Consider the following 19,228-nt stretch of genomic DNA (forward strand, 5'->3'; position numbering starts at 1 on the left):
ATGGTTCAGCAAAAACGGAACAGATACGGAAGACATACGGATGCATTTCCGTATGCGTTCCGTTTTTTTTGCGGACCCATTGACTTGAATGGAGCCAAGCACCGTGATTTGCGGACAAGAATAGGACATGTTCTATCTTTTCACGGTATGGAAATACGGAAATACTGAAATACTGAAACGGAATGCACACGGAGACACATCAGTTTTTTTTGTTGAACCATTGAAATGAATGGTTCAGTATATGTACCGCATACTGAACTACAAAAACGGTCAGTATACTGAACGCAAAATACTGTTGTGTGCATGAGCCCTAATTAAAACTGACATACGGTAATATGATAAATGAGCCCCATAGTCTATCTTTTTGCGGAACAGATGATCCATGTGCTTTCCGCATCCGTATGTCCGTTCTGCAAAACGATAGAACATGTCCTATAATTGTCTTTCAAAACGCAGACCTCGAAGTCGCGCGGGTGCAACACAGACAGCGTCCGTATTTTGCGGATCCGCGATTTGCAAAATGGATACGGTTGTGTCCCTGAGGCTTTTAGTGTGTGCTTTCTAGCAAAGATGTCTGCTGGAAAGAGGCAGGAGAGATGTATGTGGGCAGGCCCGAGCACTCGGAGCACATGACAGGAAAAGCAGCAGTCAGTACAGTAATGCTGGGCCTAGGTAACAAAGACATTGCCCTGTGCCTTGTGGGGGGAGGGGGTGTGTGCCTTCATGACGGTGACATGGCTGCCGCTGTGTTGTCCTTTCTCCTCACACATCAGTTTCACTTTAGCAGAAACCAGGCCCTTGTTCTGCACGGAGCAGGGACGCCCCCACCCCTGACAGCCCGTGTAATGTGAAAGTGCGAGTAGAGGGAGCCTAGACAGGAATGGACAGCGACGCTCTCTTCTCATTATAACCCTTCTCTCTTTTACGTGCTTTCTTTCTTTTCCTTTTTTTTCCAGATCACTTAAAATAGGACCTTTGGGGATTTCTCGCTGTGGAAACAGCCCATGGGGTCTCCAGGTAAGAAGCCCTCATTTCATTAGTGGACGGACGGAGGAGGATAATGCAATCGCCGCTCTTCGCATTCATCAAGGTGAAAGCTACACATAGGTGAAGCTGTTAGCACTGACATTTTCTTGTGGGCGAGACACATATTTTATCACACGAGTGGGGGCTGTACAGCGCTGGCTGTGACAGTAAGGGAGGGCCCCGCGGTTTTCACCGTGTCACTTTTTAATGAGGGGCTAGAGTACTAGATAATCGAGTCACCAAGAAAGGCGTTCTTCACCGCGCACATACATTCCTGAAGGCTGTGGCATTTGTACGTCACTATGTGGCAGAGGGGATCCATAGTCGGGGTTGCAACATGTTACCCTCCGCACTAAAATACTTGCCTTCCAGGCTTTGTGTTCATGTACTGTCTACTGCAGGGATAGGCAACCTCCGGCACTCCAGCTGTTGTGAAACTACAACTCCCAGCGTGCCTACTTGCTCTGCTCTTCCATAGAAGTGAATGGAGCATGCTGGGAATTGTAGTTTCACAACAGCTGGAGTGCGGAAGGTTGCTGACGCCCTGGTCTTCTGTTATTCCAAGGCTGCATTTCATGTTACCTTAGAAGTTACGTCTTTGTTCTCAATTTGCAGATAGCGCCCTTCCTTTTGGTCTCCTGAATCCGATAAGTTGTGCCTGATTGCTCAGTGGGAGGGGGTCAGAGGTATGTTCCTGTAATTGCTGTCTGAGGGTGAGTGATCGACCATGTGTGTCCCTAAGGGATAGCTTGGAGCTGTATGTACTGATGCGGGTGGACGATGGGAATCTACAAATGTGGTGATATTTGTATATGCTGGCCGTCCTTTCCTTAGTGTCTCTGGATTGTTACTGCGCAGTGTTTTAATACTGTTACTTACAATTGGGAGGTATCACGTGGATGGCGCTTTTTTTATTTTTATTTATTTCACTCAATGTCTTTGTATGGTTGATGGTGATATTACCATTGCTAAGTGTTCATGGAATATTCAAAGTTGAGTTCTCATTTCGATGCCGTTAATTACAGAGCAGGGGTTGAGTGATCCAAAGAAAATGGGTTAATGTTTGTTTGCAAAGCTGGAAAATTGCAGGTTTTAGAGGAAATGATGGCCGCGTCTTCTCCTGCGCTGCTTTAAAGGAAGGACGCTGAGCTGCAGATAAAATGGCTGTGTCTGCACTGGTGGGCTTGAAAAACCCCTCCGTATTATGTATCCATGCACAGAATATTTGTACATCTCTCTTATTTCAATAATATTATTTATTTTGGATTCATATATAGCCAAAGTACGTGGAGACCTCACTAACACACCAATATCATCTTACTGGACATCCCGTTCCCAAACCATGGGTATTAATATGGAATTTGGACCCCTTTTGAGGCTATAACAGCACTACTCTTCTGCAGGGGTCGACTGGCCGTAGACCCTACAGGAAAATTTCCCATGGGCCGATGCCCAGAGCCGCTTGTGTTCTCCTCACGGCCACTGGCTGGGTACATAGTGATCTGATGCTCTCAGTATTAAAAGGGTTGTCTCATTTCAGCAAATGGCATTTATCATGTAGGGAAAGGTAATACAAGGCACTTACTGATGTATTGTGATTGTCCATATTGCTTCCTTTGCTGGCTTGATTCATTTTTCCATCACATTATACACTGCTGGTATTTAGGGGTTACGACCACCCTGCAATCCAGCAGTGGTGGTCATGCTTGCACACTGTAGAAAAAATACACCTGCCTATTCGCATTCCCACAGTCCCGGCCTTTCCTATAGTGTACAAGCACGACCACCACTGTTAGATTGCAGGGTGGTTGTAACCATAGAAACAAGCAGTGTATAATATGATGGAAAAATAATTCCAGCCAGCAAAGAAAGCAATATGGACACTCACAACACACTAGTAACTTTCTCTACATGATAAATACCACTTGCTGAAGTGAGACAACCCCTTTAACCCCTTAGGGACCCATAACGTACCGGTACGGCATGGTTCCCGAGTCCTTAAGGACCCATGACGTACCGGTACGTCATGTTTAGTTCCGATCACCGCCGCCCAGCGGGAGGTGATCGGAACCCGGTGCCTGCTCAAATCATTGAGCAGGCACCTTGGCTAAATGCGGACCCCCCCGTGTCGGCGTCAATTCAGACCTGCGGTTTGCGGCTTTTACCTGGTGCGGCAGCGGTGGTGCCATCGGGTCCCCATGGGGCTGTAGGGGGGACCCGATGGCATGGAAGGCAGCGTGATGCCTAAGGCCTCTTTCAGACGGGCGTTGCAGGAAAATGTGCGGGTGCGTTACAGGAACACCCGCGATTTTTCAGCGCGAGTGCAAAACATTTTAATGCGTTTTGCACTTGCGTGAGAAAAATCGCGCATGTTTGGTACCCAAACCCGAACTTCTTCACAGAAGTTCGGGCTTGGGATCGGTGTTCTGTAGATTGTATTATTTTCCCTTATAACATGGTTATAAGGGAAAATAATAGCATTCTGAATACAGAATGCATAGTACAATAGCGCTGGAGGGGTTAATTTACCTCACCTTAATCCACTTGCTGGCGCTGCCGGCATCTCGTCTGTCTCCTTCTTTGCTGAACAGGACCTCTGGTGAGCATTCATTCCAGGACCTTTCCAGGACCTGTGGTGACGTCACTCCGGTCATCACATGATCCATCACATGACCCATCACCATGGTAAAAGATCATGTGATGACCGGAGTGACGTCACCACAGGTCCTGGAATGAATGCTCACCGCAGGTCCTGTTCAGCAAAGAAGGAGACAGACGAGATGCCGGCAGCGCGAGCAAGTGGATTAAGGTGAGTTAAATTTTTTTATTTATTTTTTTAACCCCTCCAGCGCTATTTTACTATGCATTCTGTATTCAGAATGCTATTATTTTCCCTTCTAACCATGTTATAAGGGAAAATAATAATGATCGGGTCTCCATCCCGATCGTCTCCTAGCAACCGTGCGTGAAAATCGCACCGCATCCGCACTTGCTTGCGGATGCTTGCGATTTTCACGCAACCCCATTCACTTCTATGGGGCATGCGTTGCGTGAAAAACGCAGAATATAGAACATGCTGCGATTTTCACACAACGCACAAGTGATGCGTGAAAATCACCGCTCATGTGAACAGCCCCATAGAAATGAATGGGTCGGTATTCAGTGCGGGTGCAGTGCGTTCACCTCACGCATCGCATCCGCGCGGAATACTCGCCCGTGTGAAAGGGGCCTAAGGAAGGCATTGCGCTGCCTTCCGGTGACGAGCCTGTGAGATCCAGCCCCCTGGATCTCACAGGCCGGAAGCTGTATGAGTAATACATACAGTATTACTCATACAGCCAATGCATTCCAATACAGAAGTATTGGAATGCATTTTAAAGGATTAGACCCCCAAAAGTTCAAGTCCCAAAGTGGGACAAAAAATTAAGTGAAAAAAAAAGTTGAAAAAATAAAGTTTTCCCCCCCAAAAATTAAGTTTCAAGTAAAAGTAAACAAAAACGTCATTTTCCCCAAATAAAGTTAAAAAAAATTGGTAAAAAATAGGGGGGAAAAAAAAGTATACAAATTAGGTATCGCCGCATCCATATCGACCGGCTCTATAAACATATCAGATGACCTAACCCCTCAGATGAACACCGTAAAAAATAAAAACTGTGGTAAATAAACAATTTTTTTGTCACCTTACATCACAAAAAGTACAACAGCAAGCGATCAAAAAGGCGTTTGCCCACCAAAATAGTACCAATCTAACCGTCACCTCATCCCGCAAAAAATGAGCCCCTACCTGAGACAATCACCCAAAAGATAAAAAACTATGGCTCAGAATATGGAGACACTAAAACATATTTTTTTTTTGTTTTAAAAAAGCTGTTATTGTGTAAAACTTACATAAATAAAAAAAAGTATACATATTAGGTATCGCCGCATCTGTATCAACCGGCTCTATAAAAATATCACAGGACCTAACCCCTCAGATGAACACCGTAAAATTTTTAAAATAAAAACTGTGCTAAATAAACCATTTTTTGTCACCTTTCATCACAAAAAGTGTAATAGCAAGCGATCAAAAAGTCACACGCACCCCAAAATAGTGCCAATAAAACCGTCATCTCATCCCGCAAAAATCTTACCCTACCGAAGGTAATTGCCAAAAACTGAAAAAATTATGACTCTCAGACTATGGAAACGCTAAAACATGATTTTTTTTGCTTCAAAAAAGAAATCATTGTGTAAAACTTACAGAAATAAAAAAAAAAGTATACATATTAGGTATCGCCGCATCCGTGACAACCTGGTCTATAAAAATATCACATGATCTAACCTGTCAGATGAATGTTGTAAATAACATAAAATAAAAATGGTGCCAAAACAGCTATTTCTTGTTATCTTGCCTCACAAAAAGTGTAATATAGAGCAACCAAAAATCATATGTACCCTAAACTAGTACCAACAATACTGCCACCCTATCCCGTAGTTTCTAAAATGGGGCCACTTTTTTGGAGTTTCTACTCTAGGGGTGCATCAGGGGGGCTTCAAATGGGACATGGTGGCAAAAAAAACAGTCCAGCAAAATCTGCCTTCCAAAAACCGTATGGCATTCCTTTCCTTCTGCACCCTGCCGTGTGCCCGTACAGCTATTTACAACCACATATGGGGTGTTTCTGTAAACTACAGAATCAGGGCCATAAATATTGAGTTTTGTTTGGCTGTTAACCCTTGCTTTGTAAAAGTAAAAAAAATATAAAAATGGAAAATCTGCCAAAAAAGTGAAGTTTTGAAATTGTATCTCTATTTTCCATTAATTCTTGTGGAACACCTAAAGGGTTAACGATGTTTATAAAATCAGTTTTGAATACCTTGAGGGGTGTAGTTTGTTAGATGGGGTCACTTTTATGGAGTTTCTACTCTAGGGGTGCATCAGGGGGGCTTCAAATGGGACATGGTGTCAAAAAAAACAGTCCAGCAAAATCTGCCTTCCAAAAACCGTATGGCATTCGTTTCCTTCTGCGTCCTGCCATGTGCCCGTACAGTAGTTTACGACCACATATGGAGTGTTTCTGTAAACTACAGAATCAGGGCCATAAATATTGAGTTTGGTTAAGCTGTTAATCCTTGCTTTGTAACTGGAAAAAAATTATTAAAATGGAAAATCTGCCAAAAAAGTGAAATTTTGAAATTGTATCTCTATATTCCATTAATTCTTGTGGAACACCTAAAGGGTTAACAAAGTTTGTAAAATCAGTTTTGAATACCTTGAGGGTGTAGTTTATAGAATGGGGTCATTTTTGGGTGGTTTCTATTATGTACCGTATTTTTCGCCCTATAAGACGCACTTTATAGCAGTGCGTCTTATCGGGCGAATGAAGCTGATTTTGCCAAATTTTCAATGATACACCCGCCGCGATGCCGCGCGGCGGGTGTATCAGCTGTGAGGGAGGAGGGGCTGGGGGCTGGCATCTGCTTTTATAATGACAGCGGGGCCCGTGCAGTGACTGTATTCTACTACACGGGCCCCGCTCACTGTATAATCGTATCTGTAATAGTTAATTGTTATGTATATAATCGGGTAATCAGCGCCTGTATACTTACAACTACAAGCGCTCGGTAGCAGAGAGGAGGGAGGAGTTAGGCCAAGAGGACTGCGCCGCCCACTTTATGAATGAAGCAGGCGGCGTGGGTGCATGACGTAGTGACTCACGCTGCCAGCGCCCGTCCTCCCGACCTGCCTCCTCCCTCCTCTCTGCTACCGAGTGCTTGTAGTTGTAAGTATACAGGCGCTGATTACCCGATTATATACATAACAATTAACTATTACAGATACGATTATACAGTAAGCGGGGCCCGTATAGTAAAATACAGTCACTGCACGGGCCCCGCTGTCATTATAAAAGCATATGCCGGCCCCCAGCCCCTATATTGAGGGTCATTCACTACAGGGACACTTATGGAGGGGATCTGTGGATGACACATAGCATAAGATGCTATATATGTGTCATACACAGATCCCCCCCATAACTGTCATACACAGATCCCCATAACAGTGCCATCCAGAGACCCCAATAAGTGTCACCCACAGATCCCCCATAAGTGTCACCCACAGATCCCCCATAAGTGTCACCCACAAATCCCCCATAACAGTGCGTCACCCACAAATCCCCCATAACAGTGCGTCACCCACAGATCCCCCATAATAGTGCGTCACCCACAGATCCCCCATAACAGTGCGCCATCCACAGATCCCCCATAACAGTACGCCATCCACAGACCACAATTAGTTCAAAACCCACCAAAAGCCCACCTTTTGGTTCAAAATATTTTTTTTCTTATTTTCCTCCTCAAAAACCTAGGTGCGTCTTATGGGCCGGTGCGTCTTATAGGGCGAAAAATACAGTAAGCCTCGCAAAGTGACTTCAGACCTGAACAGGTCCCTAAAAATTGGGTTTTTGAAAATTTCTGAAAAATTTCAAGATTTGCTTCTAAACTTCTAAGCTTTGTAACATCCCCAAAAAATTAAATATCATCCCCAAAATGATCCAAACATGAAGTAGACATATGGGGAATGTAAAGTAATAACTATTTTTAGAGGTATTACTATGTATTATAGAAGTAGAGAAATTGAAACTTGGAAATGTGCAATTTTTTTTTATTTTTTGCTAAATTTGGTATTTTTTTATAAATAAAAATGATTTTTTTAAACTTCACTTCAGTGTCATGAAGTACAATATGTGACAAAAAAACTATCTCAGAATGGCCTGGATAAGTCAAAGCGTTTTAAAGTTATCAGCACTTAAAGTGACACTGGTCAGATTTGCAAAAAATGGCCAAGTCCTTAAGGTGAAATTGGGCGGAGTCCTTAAGGGGTTAATTAACGCTGGGGGCATCAGACACTCATGCACCTGGCCGGCGGCCACAAGTGCCTTCCTGACTTCAACTGACTTGGTGCTTTGGCCTGTGTCTCACCTTCTCATCCCTCTCATCCATATCTTAATTATAGACAACTGTAGGAGCAGGAGGAAAGAATATGGTATCTGGCGCTGGCCACCACAGAAGTGCAGCTTCTGGGGAGGTATTGTGTGCTCCTGGAACAGCGTTTTGTGCTGCACTGTGGTATTGTTGGCCCTGACTACTTGTGTGGGCCCGCATACTTGTGCTGGTCCTGGCTACTTGTGTGGGCCCGCATACCTGTTCTGGTCCTGCCTACTTGTGTTGCCTCCACCTACTTGTGCTGGTCCTGCCTACTTGTGTGGGCCCTCATACTTGTGCTGGTCCTGCCTTCTTGTGTGGGCCCTCATACTTGTGCTGGTCCTGCCTACTTGTGTGGGCCCTCATACTTGTGCTGGTCCTGCCTACTTGTGTGGGCCCTCATACTTGTGCTGGTCCTGCCTACTTGTGTGGGCCCTCATACTTGTGCTGGTCCTGCCTTCTTGTGTGGGGCCTCATACTTGTGCTGGTCCTGCCTTCTTGTGTGGGCCCTCATACTTGTGCTGGTCCTGCCTTCTTGTGTGGGGCCTCATACTTGTGCTGGTCCTGCCTTCTTGTGTGGGGCCTCATACTTGTGCTGGTCCTGCCTTCTTGTGTGGGCCCTCATACTTGTGCTGGTCCTGCCTTCTTGTGTGGGCCCTCATACTTGTGCTGGTCCTGCCTACTTGTGTGGGCCCTCATACTTCTGCTGGTCCTGCCTACTTGTGTGGGCCCTCATACTTGTGCTGGTCCTGCCTTCTTGTGTGGGCCCTCATACTTGTGCTGGTCCTGCCTTCTTGTGTGGGCCCTCATACTTGTGCTGGTCCTGCCTACTTGTGTGGGCCCTCATACTTGTGCTGGTCCTGCCTACTTGTGTGGGCCCTCATACTTCTGCTGGTCCTGCCTACTTGTGTGGGCCCTCATACTTCTGCTGGTCCTGCCTACTTGTGTGGGCCCTCATTCTTGTGCTGGTCCTGCCTACTTGTGTGGGCCCTCATACTTCTGCTGGTCCTGCCTACTTGTGTGGGCCCTCATACTTGTGCTGGTCCTGCCTACTTGTGTGGGCCCTCATACTTGTGCTGGTCCTGCCTACTTGTGTGGGTCCCAGCTTCTGTCAATATGGACCCACCTACGACATTGGGCCACTTTCACTTTTCTTTTCCAGGGCCACTTTAAGTTCCTAGTCGACCCCCTCCCTTCTGGGAAGGATATCTACAAGATTTTGCAGTGTGTCTGTTGGAATTTGTGCCCACTCTGCCTACAGAGAATGTGTGAGACACATAAAGGTGCCCGATGGGTTTGAGGTCAGGGCACTGTGCAGGTCACTCAAGGCACTCCTTAACAAAGTTGATAAACCTGGACCTCGCATTGTTGACAGGGACATTCTGTGTTTAAACATCAGGTTCTCTACAGATTTGAATGGTCTATAAAACTTTCACCGATTTATTTGTACACTCTGCGGATTTATTTATGCTTCTATTGAAATGTTTCATAGGTTCAGATACAATGTTTCCCTCTTTTCACTTTTGTATTATGTTGAGAACACTAGAAAGCGTCAGGGAGTTTCTATGGTGATTAACACGTAATGTTCGCATTTGTTCTATGAGTCCTCTTTGATTTTATATTTTCCTTTCACTCTAAGCTATAAGTAAGCATGAGATGGTGCGAAACACGTAAGGAGAAGTTCACATCTGCATCGGAGGCTCCGTGCAGGGCTTCTGTCGCAGATTCCATATAAAATACCAGAGAAAAATGTCTGAAATTGAAAATACCAGAGAAAAAAGTCTGAAATTGAACAGAACACATTATAGTCAGTGGTTTCTTATCAGCGACGTTCGGGTCAGCGATGTGTCGAATCCGGCCGTTTTGTTCTTTTCAGTGTTCTGCTCCTAGAACAGAGCAGAACAATCCAAGTCAGTAGCGGTGATGTGAATGCCGCCTTAGCATCATGTGGACTTTTTATCTGTCTGTTTTTTCCTTGGATTATTCAATAAGTATCACACTTTTTTTAAGAAGATTATGTGGATTACTTCCTTTTCTGCTTTGTTGACAGGGACAGAGCTGTGGCTGTCTCGTCTCAGCCCCGTACATGAGGGAGAACCAGTCAGTGATATCCCACGTCCCTCCATCCCTGCTGTGATGCGGCCACTGATAGAAAAGCGCTGAGCGGCCCTCTATCAAAACATGGCGTGCGCCTGGTAGTACACACGCTATTTGCTGTCAGTGGGACCTGCTATTCAGCAGCACAATAGTGTAGCTTAGTATTGAAATACTGATAATGTCACTATTGAACCAAAAACCGTATCGATATTTTAATGCATCGTGCAACCCTAATACATTGCATTACTCAGTTGTATTATGTATTATACAGGGTGGCCCGCGAAAATGTATGCCACCACCAGCGATAATATGACAAGATGAACGAGCAAGTGGATTGTTTTTTTTTTTTTATTACCCACAAGTCACAAAAGACGCTGAAAGTGGTCCCCGTTCACATCTCTACATCTTTGGGCACGTCGGATTATGTTGGCTGATACGGCTTGTGATGCTGCGGATAGTGTTTGTCATGTTCTCCTTGAGTTCCTCCAGGGGATGTGAATTGTTAGCGGACACTTTCCCCACAGATAAAATCGCATGTGGACAAGTCTGGGGACCGTGGTGGCCATATCCCCTTGCTCACAGTTCGCTCCTCTGTAAACAGATCATGAACCGGTGCCAGTGAGGTCCGCGAGGTGCGGCATGTTGCCCTATCTTGTTGGAAAAAGTAGGACATATTTTTTCTTCTGCAGCATCATCCAGTATCAGCCAACATAATGCATAGATGTGAACGGGGACCGCTTTCAGTATCTTTTGAGACTTGTGGATAATAAAAAATAAATAAATCCGCTTGCTCGTTCAGCTTGTCATACTATCACTGGAGGCGGCTACATTTTTGTAGGCCACCCTGTATATGGCTCTTCACATCCATGTTGATGCTTGTAAAGTCGTTGTCCAGTTTAGACACTTTCATACACTTCAAAGTTTTAAGGGGTCTCTGGTCCTGGATCTTCATCTCTTGGCCAGAGTGGAGTGTAGATGCAAAGAATGTCTCTCATTCTGGAGGACCTGTCTCGTCCAGCAATACACAGACAACCCATTGATTTGAATGGGCATTTTGTAACGGTCAGTTTCCCCAGAGGTGGCGCTGCAGGGAATTTGAACGCACACTGCCAGGTTTCTGTACATAATGCAGCTGATTGTCACAGCAGAGGGACACTTTGTGATCAGTTTATTGTCAAGGGGCTTTTTAAAGAGTAGAAGTAATTTAAGTGTTTATACAGAGTTCGCTCAGTTGATTTGAATTCTACGAAATTAACTTTTTACAAGGATACGAGTTTATAAAGTAAAGTCATCCAGAATGCACTGCATTATACAATACAGACATATAGGCCTGTTTTTTTGATATTGATGACCTTTCCTCAGGAAAGATTATCAGTACCTGATCGGTGGGGGTCTGACTCCCGCCACCCCCGACGATCAGCTGTGGAAGAAGCCTCTGTGCTAACAAAGCATTGCAGCCTCTACCTAGGACACGTCATATAGAAGAAACCGCAGCACTCTCCTGTCTTCAATTCAGTGGAATTTATTTCACCAGCAAAAAAAATGCGACGTTTCGACTGTAAAGGTCTTTCTCAAGCCTTTACGGTCGAAACGTCGCATTTTTTTTGCTGGTGAAATAAATTCCACTGAAATAAATTCCACTGAATTGAAGACAGGAGAGTGCTGCGGTTTCTTCTATATGACGCATCCAAGGGGGAACTTCTGACTGGCTCAAGATAAGACTTTAATTTTTCGTTGTGCTGCTATACACATTTTTTCCTATGATTTACTCTACCTAGGACAGTGACAATTCGTTCATCTATCAAGTGGCCTAGGCGCAGCTCAGTCCTACTGAAGTGAATGGGGCTGAGCTGCAATACTAAGCATAGCCGCTATCCAGTGGATGGCGCTGTTTCTGGTAAGCTGCGAGGATCGCAATGGCCTCTTCAAAAAACTGATTAGCAGGGGTGTCAGATGTTGGACCCCTACCAATCAGGTATACGATAGGTCAGAGATGCTCAACCTACCACCCTCCAGCTGTTGTAAAACTACAACTCCCACGATGCCCTTCTGTAGGCTGATAGCTGTAGGCTGTCCGGGAATTATGGGAGTTGTAGTTTTCCAACAGCTGGAGGGCCGCAGGTTGAGCATGCCTAGGTCATCGATAGTAAACCTAGAAAATTATTTTAAATGCATTTTTAGAAAACAATTCAGGGGAAATTTTTAATGAACATTTAAAGGGAAGCTGTCACGTTGAGCTGCATGCAGTATTTTATAGAGCAGGAGGAACTGAGCAACTGATAGAAGGGAGGTTATAATGATGGTAGTGGAAGGGTTAAATTGCAAGTTATGCTGAATCTTTTCCCACAAAAATGACAAGCTGCCCGCAGATTAAGGGCTTGTTCACACGAACGTATTTTGCGTTCCGTATACGGAACCATTCATTTCAATCAAAAATAATTAAAAAAATGTATAGAAATTCATCATTATCACTATTGTACTGACCCACATCATAAAGTTATGCTATTTATACCACACAGTGAACATGGTGAATTCCACAAAATAATGTAAAAATTGCTGTTTTCTATCTTTCCCCCTAAAAATAAAATAATAAAAGTTAATTAATACACTAATCCTGCAAAATAAAATAACATTTTGAGGAAAAAATTAAAAACTTATGACTACTGGAACACGAAGGGCCAAAATGTGACTGGTTCTTAAGGCTAAAATTAATTATGTCACTAAGGCCCCCTGCACACGAACGTGTGCTTCCCGTTGCTGTATTGCGGACCGCAATACACGGGTGCCGTTCCGTGGGCATTTCGCATCACGGATGCGGACCCATTCACTTGAATGGGTCCGCAAATCCGGAGATGCGGAACGGAAGCCCGGAACGGAAGCACTATGGAGGCATAACTACTATATGGGGATCTACTATATGGTAGCACCACTACTATATGGGATCTAGTATATGGAGGCATAACTACTATATGGGAATCTACTATATGGTAGCACCACTACCATATGGGGATCTAGTAAATGGGGGCATCACTACTATATTGGGATCTAGTATATGGAGGCATCAGTACTATGTGGGAATCAAGTATATGGAGGCATGAGTACTATATGGGGATCTAGTATATAGAGGCATCACTACTATATTGGGATCTAGTATATGGAATCATTATTACTATATGGGGATCTTGTATACAGAAGCATCAGTACAATATTAGGATATATTATGTGGAGGCATCACTACTATGTGGGGATCTTGTTTATGGAAGCATCACTATTATATGGAGATCTAGTATATGGAGGCATCAGTGCTATATGGGGATCTAGTATTTGGAATTATTACTACTATATGGGGATCAAGTATATGGAGGCATCACTACTATATGGGGATCTAGTATATGGTAGCATCACTACTATATTAGGATATATTATATGGAGGCATCTCTACTATATTGGGATATATTATATGGAGGCATCACTACTTTATTGGGATATATTATATGGCGGCATCACTACTTTATTGGGATATATTATATGGAGGCATCACTACTATATTGAGATATATTATATGGAGGCATCACTACTATATTGGTATATATTATATGGAGGCATCACTATTTTATTGGGATATATTATATGGAGGCATCACTTCTATACAGGGATCTGGTATTTGGAGATACAGATGACACTGAGGCAGCACTGAAAGGCGGTACTGCAGACATGAGGGACGCTACCAGATCACAGGCAGGAGAAGACCCTGAATGGAGACACACTGCATGGAGGTACTAGTACATGGCAGGATTTCCAAGAAGCTGCACAGACTATATGTGAGTGCCACAGTCAAGGATAGCCCAGCTTGCAGCACACAGTGAAAGCCACACTACTTACTCCATAGAGCGGGCTGCAGCGGTTTTCCTCATCTGTGCTTTTGAACTTTTTCTCCATGTCTCCTGCACTCGGAGCATCCTCCTCCCGGTACCTCCTTCACAGCTCTGTGCCATGCTCTGTGCATGGACATGGGACATGGCGGCACTGTTTACGGGAACAGAACAGGAAACATTGTGCGGGGACAGAACAGGCTAGAAAGGCTGTGCAAACACAGCTCTCCAGACCAAAAAAGTTTTATGCATAGAAATACATCAGAGAGTAAAATTGTCAGTACAGGCATCTATGACATTTGTACAAGCGTTATTGCGACCTCTGGTTTTTTAGGTGTAGATCCAGAAAGGAAAACCTCCAAACATATATACCAGAAATATCCACCATGGCCCAGAGGTGTGCGTTCTATTCTCATAGGACTACACTTTAAATACAAGGGCATTTCACAAAAGAAAAAAAATCGTATGCACATACATATACCCTTGTGCCAGTAGTGTGGCTTTAATATGTTAGAATTTGACCATCTATAATCTATGACAGTATATTTTCAATTAAATGGGTTATCCGATATCTAAAGTATCCTCCCCAATGCCCAGGCCCCTTATATCAATTATACTTAGCTTCTGCCTAGCAACGGGGGAGCAGGCAATAGCAGGCCGCGACGAGCCCCCTTGAGGCTGGTCACTGTCGCAGCCTGCTATTGGCTGCTCCCCCCGTTGCCGGGGTTTTTAACTTGAGCAACGGAGAGATGCAGCGGCGGCTGTGCAGAGATCTGGAGCGATGCGGGTGTTGGGCAGCAGGTAAGTATAATCGATACAAGGGGCCCGGGTATTGGGGGGATATTTTTGATATTGGATCACCCTTTAAGGTTAAAGAAGGTTTAAACTTCTAGACATCATCATCTTCCCAAAAGGAAGGACACTTTAGATGTACGAATTTTTGACTTTTCAGAATATGAGCAATTTTTCTTTTGAAGTTCCAGAACTATCGGGTTTCTGCAGCGTTTTAAAGGATCAAGGTTTTTTTTATAGTAGCGAGGCTAGCGACATAAAAAGTGTAACTATGATGGAAAGAGACTCATACATGGATCAGTTTTTCGACTAGCTGCTCTTGTTCTGTCAGTAAGTATGAATAGCATTTCACAGTGGTACACCTCTACTGCCTACAGTGGCAAAGCCTTTAAACTTAACTTCTTTGACATAACAGTTAAGGGTAACAAAAAAGTTTTGGAACCCGCTTGGCAAAAGTCATCACGTAGCCTGGGCCTTCTTCTGACACATAGTAATGATTTTGACTACAGTAGTGATGATCTCACTAGCGTCTGTATTCTGTATCTTCATTAGGACTTACTATGAGGTAATAATAATACTTTTTAGGGGCTAATATAAAATCTGATTTAGTACTAGACTAAGGACATACACATATAAGATAGCTGTTGCTTCACAGCTCTCACTCCCGATACCATCATAATATCACGGTCTAGGACTTGCGTGTATGGGGTTAAAGGGTTTCTATCACTTCGTTTGACATAATTAGCTGTCAGACACTAGCGATCCGCTAGTGTCTGCTCTAACAAACCATCCTAATATAATAGGTTTTGGGGCAGCCGTTTCGCTAAAAAAAGAACTTATATCTATATGCTAATGAGCCTCTAGGTGCTATGGGGGCTTCATTAGCACCTAGAGGCTCCGTCTACCTTCATAAACTGCCGCCGCCCAGCGCGTCCCTCCAGCCCGCCCATCTCCTGCTGAATGCGATCCTCCCCGTGTGCGTCTCTGTTCGGCGCATGCGCAGTGAATGTCTGACCGCTTCCCTGCACAGACATCTCCACTGCGCCTGCGCCGATGACATCATAGTGCTCCGAGGAACAGGCGCAGTGGAGATGTCTGTGCAGGGAAGCGGTCAGACATTCACTGCGCATGCGCCGAACAGAGACGCGCACGGGGAGGATCGCATTCAGCAGGAGATGGGCGGGCTGGAGGGACGCGCTGGGCGGCGGCAGTTTATGAAGGTAGACGGAGCCTCTAGGTGCTAATGACGCCCCCATAGCACCTAGAGGCTCATTAGCATATAGATATAAGTTCTTTTTTTAGCAAAACGGCTGTGCCAAAACCTATTATATTAGGATGGTTTGTTAGAACAGACACTAGCGGATCGCTAGTGTCTGACAGCTAATTATGTCAAACGAAGTGATAGAAACCCTTTAAGGTTTGGTTCTAGGTGTGTGCTGGGTGTGGCCTCAGGGCTCTTCTTATTCTGTGCTGTGAGCCTGAGATCAGTTGTCCTCCAGCCTTGGTGTGTGCTGGAGTTATTCTCCTTTCCTGGATATTCCATCTGTCCAGTGGGAGGGCCACCTAGTTAGACATCAATGTCTCCCTTATGTATTCTACCCTTCACTACCTTATTTTAGTGTAGTGTTGTTTGTATGGGGTGGTGTTGTATGTCTGGTCGTTGTTACATGTCTGGTGTCTTGGTGTTTGTAGTCCAGCATGTTGGCTAGACATTCCCCTGTCTGTCTGTGCCTTCGGAAGAGGGCCTCAAGGTTCCCCGGAGGGGGAACTACCAGTCAGTAGCAGCTCTGCCTGGGGCTGCCATGCTTCCTGTCCGCATGGGGGTCCAGGCAGTTTCTGGTTCTCTGGACTCCGTGTTTGTTGTCTTTATGCTGTGTCCTGGTAGGTGATCGGGTTCCAGTACAGAGGCACAGGTTCCAGTCATTGCCGCGGCAGTTAAGTGCTTGTTGTTGTTGTGGGCTCTTATCTGCCTATCCAGTTGCTGTTCACTGCCTTTCCTTTCCTTGCACCTAGGCCGGTGGAGACTCCTGTTTTTAGGTGTCCTGGAGGAACAGGATGTCTCAGGCCCTGACATTATCCCTAGGGTATGAGCCGTCCTACCTTCTGGGACCGCTCATACGGGTAGGAGTCAGGGCCAGGATTAGGATGGTGATAGGAGGTGACTAGCTCCCTTATCCCGGTCTCTGGTCTAGTTGTCTCCTGGTTTACCTCACTTTATACAGTGGGGAGTTTCCCCCACTCCCCATCGTGACACATAACCATGGCTGCTTGATTTGGCGAAGCAACCATGTGTTCTCAGTAGGAAGATAACCCAACTGCCAATCCCTATGACCCCCAAAATTACCATCAGGGGAGAATCGGGAGGCCCCCCAAAAACATTGAAGGGATGGCTACCCCCACCTGAAATTGTATCTCTGTGTATGGCCAGTTTACAGCAGTCGATATGCCGAGAATACTCATAAAATAGTGAGCTGGTCCCACCAAAATCAGCAGGCTTGGTCAACCTTGTTATTATGTCTGTGAGAACCATTAAAGTCAGTGTAATTGAAAGCTTTACCCCTCTAACTTAAACCATCTTCTGGGATAAAACAGGTTTATGGCTCTATAAAATCTTTACAAAATCTTTTAGATTCCCTGTACACAGTGTAATTTTTGTATGAGGACAATTATTTTACATCCTGACCTGAAGATTGATGTCTTAAAGGGATTCTGTCACCTGGCTTTTAGTAACAGAGCTTTTAACATCATCACATCAGTCTGCTCGTTTTGTATTAAAATATACTAGTATTACTATTTGGGTTCACACCTGAGCGTATTGGGTATGCGCATTTTACAGGCGTTTTTTTCAGGCGTTTTTGTATTTAGGAAACGCTCGTAATACGCGCGTGTTGGGATCTGTGGAGGACACTTATGGGGGACCTGTGGATGACGCTGTTATGTGGGGGATATGTGGATGACGCTGTTATGGGGGATCTGTGGAGGACACTGTTATGGGGGATCTGTGGAGGACACTGTTATGGGGGATCTGTGGAGGACACTGTTATGGGGGATCTGTGGAGGACACTGTTATGGGGGATCTGTGGAGGACAGTGTTATGGGGGATCTGTGGAGGACACTTATGGGGGACCTGTGGATGACGCTGTTATGGGGTGGATCTGTGGATGGCACTGTTATAGGGGATGTGTGCTATGACACATAGGGCCATGAGGGGGGCCAGCATAAGGCACACATATAGCATCTTATGCTGGTCCCCCTCATGGCCCTATGTGTCCCCTCATGTGTCCTGAACTGCGCACATAACTGGCTTTGTGTGTAAAGTATTTTACTACTGTCTGAAACAAGCTCTCTCCTATTGATAAAATGGCCAGCCTCTGTACTCACTTTCAATATGAATGCTCTGCAGCAAGCGGCAGCGAGCTGGCCGGCCGGCGTGTGACTGATGTCACTTAGTAACGCTCCTCCCACTTAATTCAGGAAGCAGGAGCGTTACTAAGTGACGTCAGTCACGCGCCGGCCGGCCAGCTCGCTGCCGCTTGCTGCAGTACATTCATATTGAAAGTGAGTACAGAGGCTGGCCATTTTATCAATAGGAGAGAGCTTGTTTCAGAGAGTAGTAAAATACTTTACACACAAAGCCAGTTATGTGCACGGGGCCCCTTCATATATAATCGCAGCATTTTCGGGTCTGTCAAATCGCCATATCGCATTTGGTGATTATCACGATTCGATTATTTTTTTGATATATCGTGCAGCCCTACCTAGGAGTGGTCTGTTGTCAAGGACGAAACGCGCGTACGTACGCGCGTTTTTAAATGAGCAAACAAGAAACGGCCATTGTCGCGCGTTCCCGCTGAAGTCTATTGGAGGGAACGCGCGACAATACGCCCCAAAAAAGGTCCTGTACGCTGTTCGTACGCGCTGTAAAACGCTCAGGTGAGAACCATGCCCATAGGGAATCATTGGTTCTTGCCTGTTGAGCGTTTTACAGCGCGTAGGAACGCACTGTTTAAAACGCTCAGGTGTAAACCCAGCCCTTTGTCTATCCACGAAATGCGTTCGCTGAGCCATAAGCTCACGCATGCGCCGTGGATACACATGTCAGCGCCTGGAATCTGCCTCACAGGACGCACTGCACATGCGCCAGCCGGCAATGAGGAGCGAATAAATTAGCAGTGGGGCGGTGCTGGGCTCCAGGAGAAGGGGCGCGGCTGGGCTCCAGGAGAAGGGGCGCGGCTGGGCACCAACGGCCGGAGGGACAGCCCCTTGGGCTCCTTACTCAGGTAATTACTATATTAATAAAAGCGATTTTCGAGACAAAGGACAACACTTAGGGTAGTACTACTAGTATATTTTAATACAAAACGAGCAGACTGATGTGATGATGTTAAAAGCTCTGTCACTAAAATCCAGGTGACAGAATCCCTTTAACTTTTATCTTGAACTAAAAGGCATACTGTACCATGTGAATTTCCACTTGT

The 19,228-nt window shown here is 45.2% G+C and overlaps 1 protein-coding gene across 8 annotated transcripts in view; it reads left to right on the top strand.

Moving 5' to 3' along the window:
* DTX3 (deltex E3 ubiquitin ligase 3) overlaps positions 1-19,228 on the top strand; it is a 103,245-nt gene that overhangs the window by 51,402 nt on the left and 32,615 nt on the right. For 3 of the 8 annotated variants that reach the window (XM_040425754.1, XM_040425752.1, XM_040425753.1), the window contains exon 2: positions 957-1,017. The exons of 1 other annotated variant lie outside the window; for it this stretch is intronic. In XM_040425754.1, the coding sequence (XP_040281688.1) occupies positions 1,005-1,017 (13 nt within the window). In that variant the 5' untranslated portion in view covers positions 957-1,004. Of the gene's footprint in view, positions 1-817; positions 1,018-1,641; positions 1,740-19,228 lie in introns of those variants that run through there. 4 more of the 8 variants (XM_040425756.1, XM_040425757.1, XM_040425755.1 and 1 more) reach the window with 4 other exon arrangements.

This window comes from Bufo bufo, chromosome 3 (genome assembly GCF_905171765.1).
Source record: "Bufo bufo chromosome 3, aBufBuf1.1, whole genome shotgun sequence".
Lineage (NCBI taxonomy): Eukaryota > Metazoa > Chordata > Amphibia > Anura > Bufonidae > Bufo > Bufo bufo.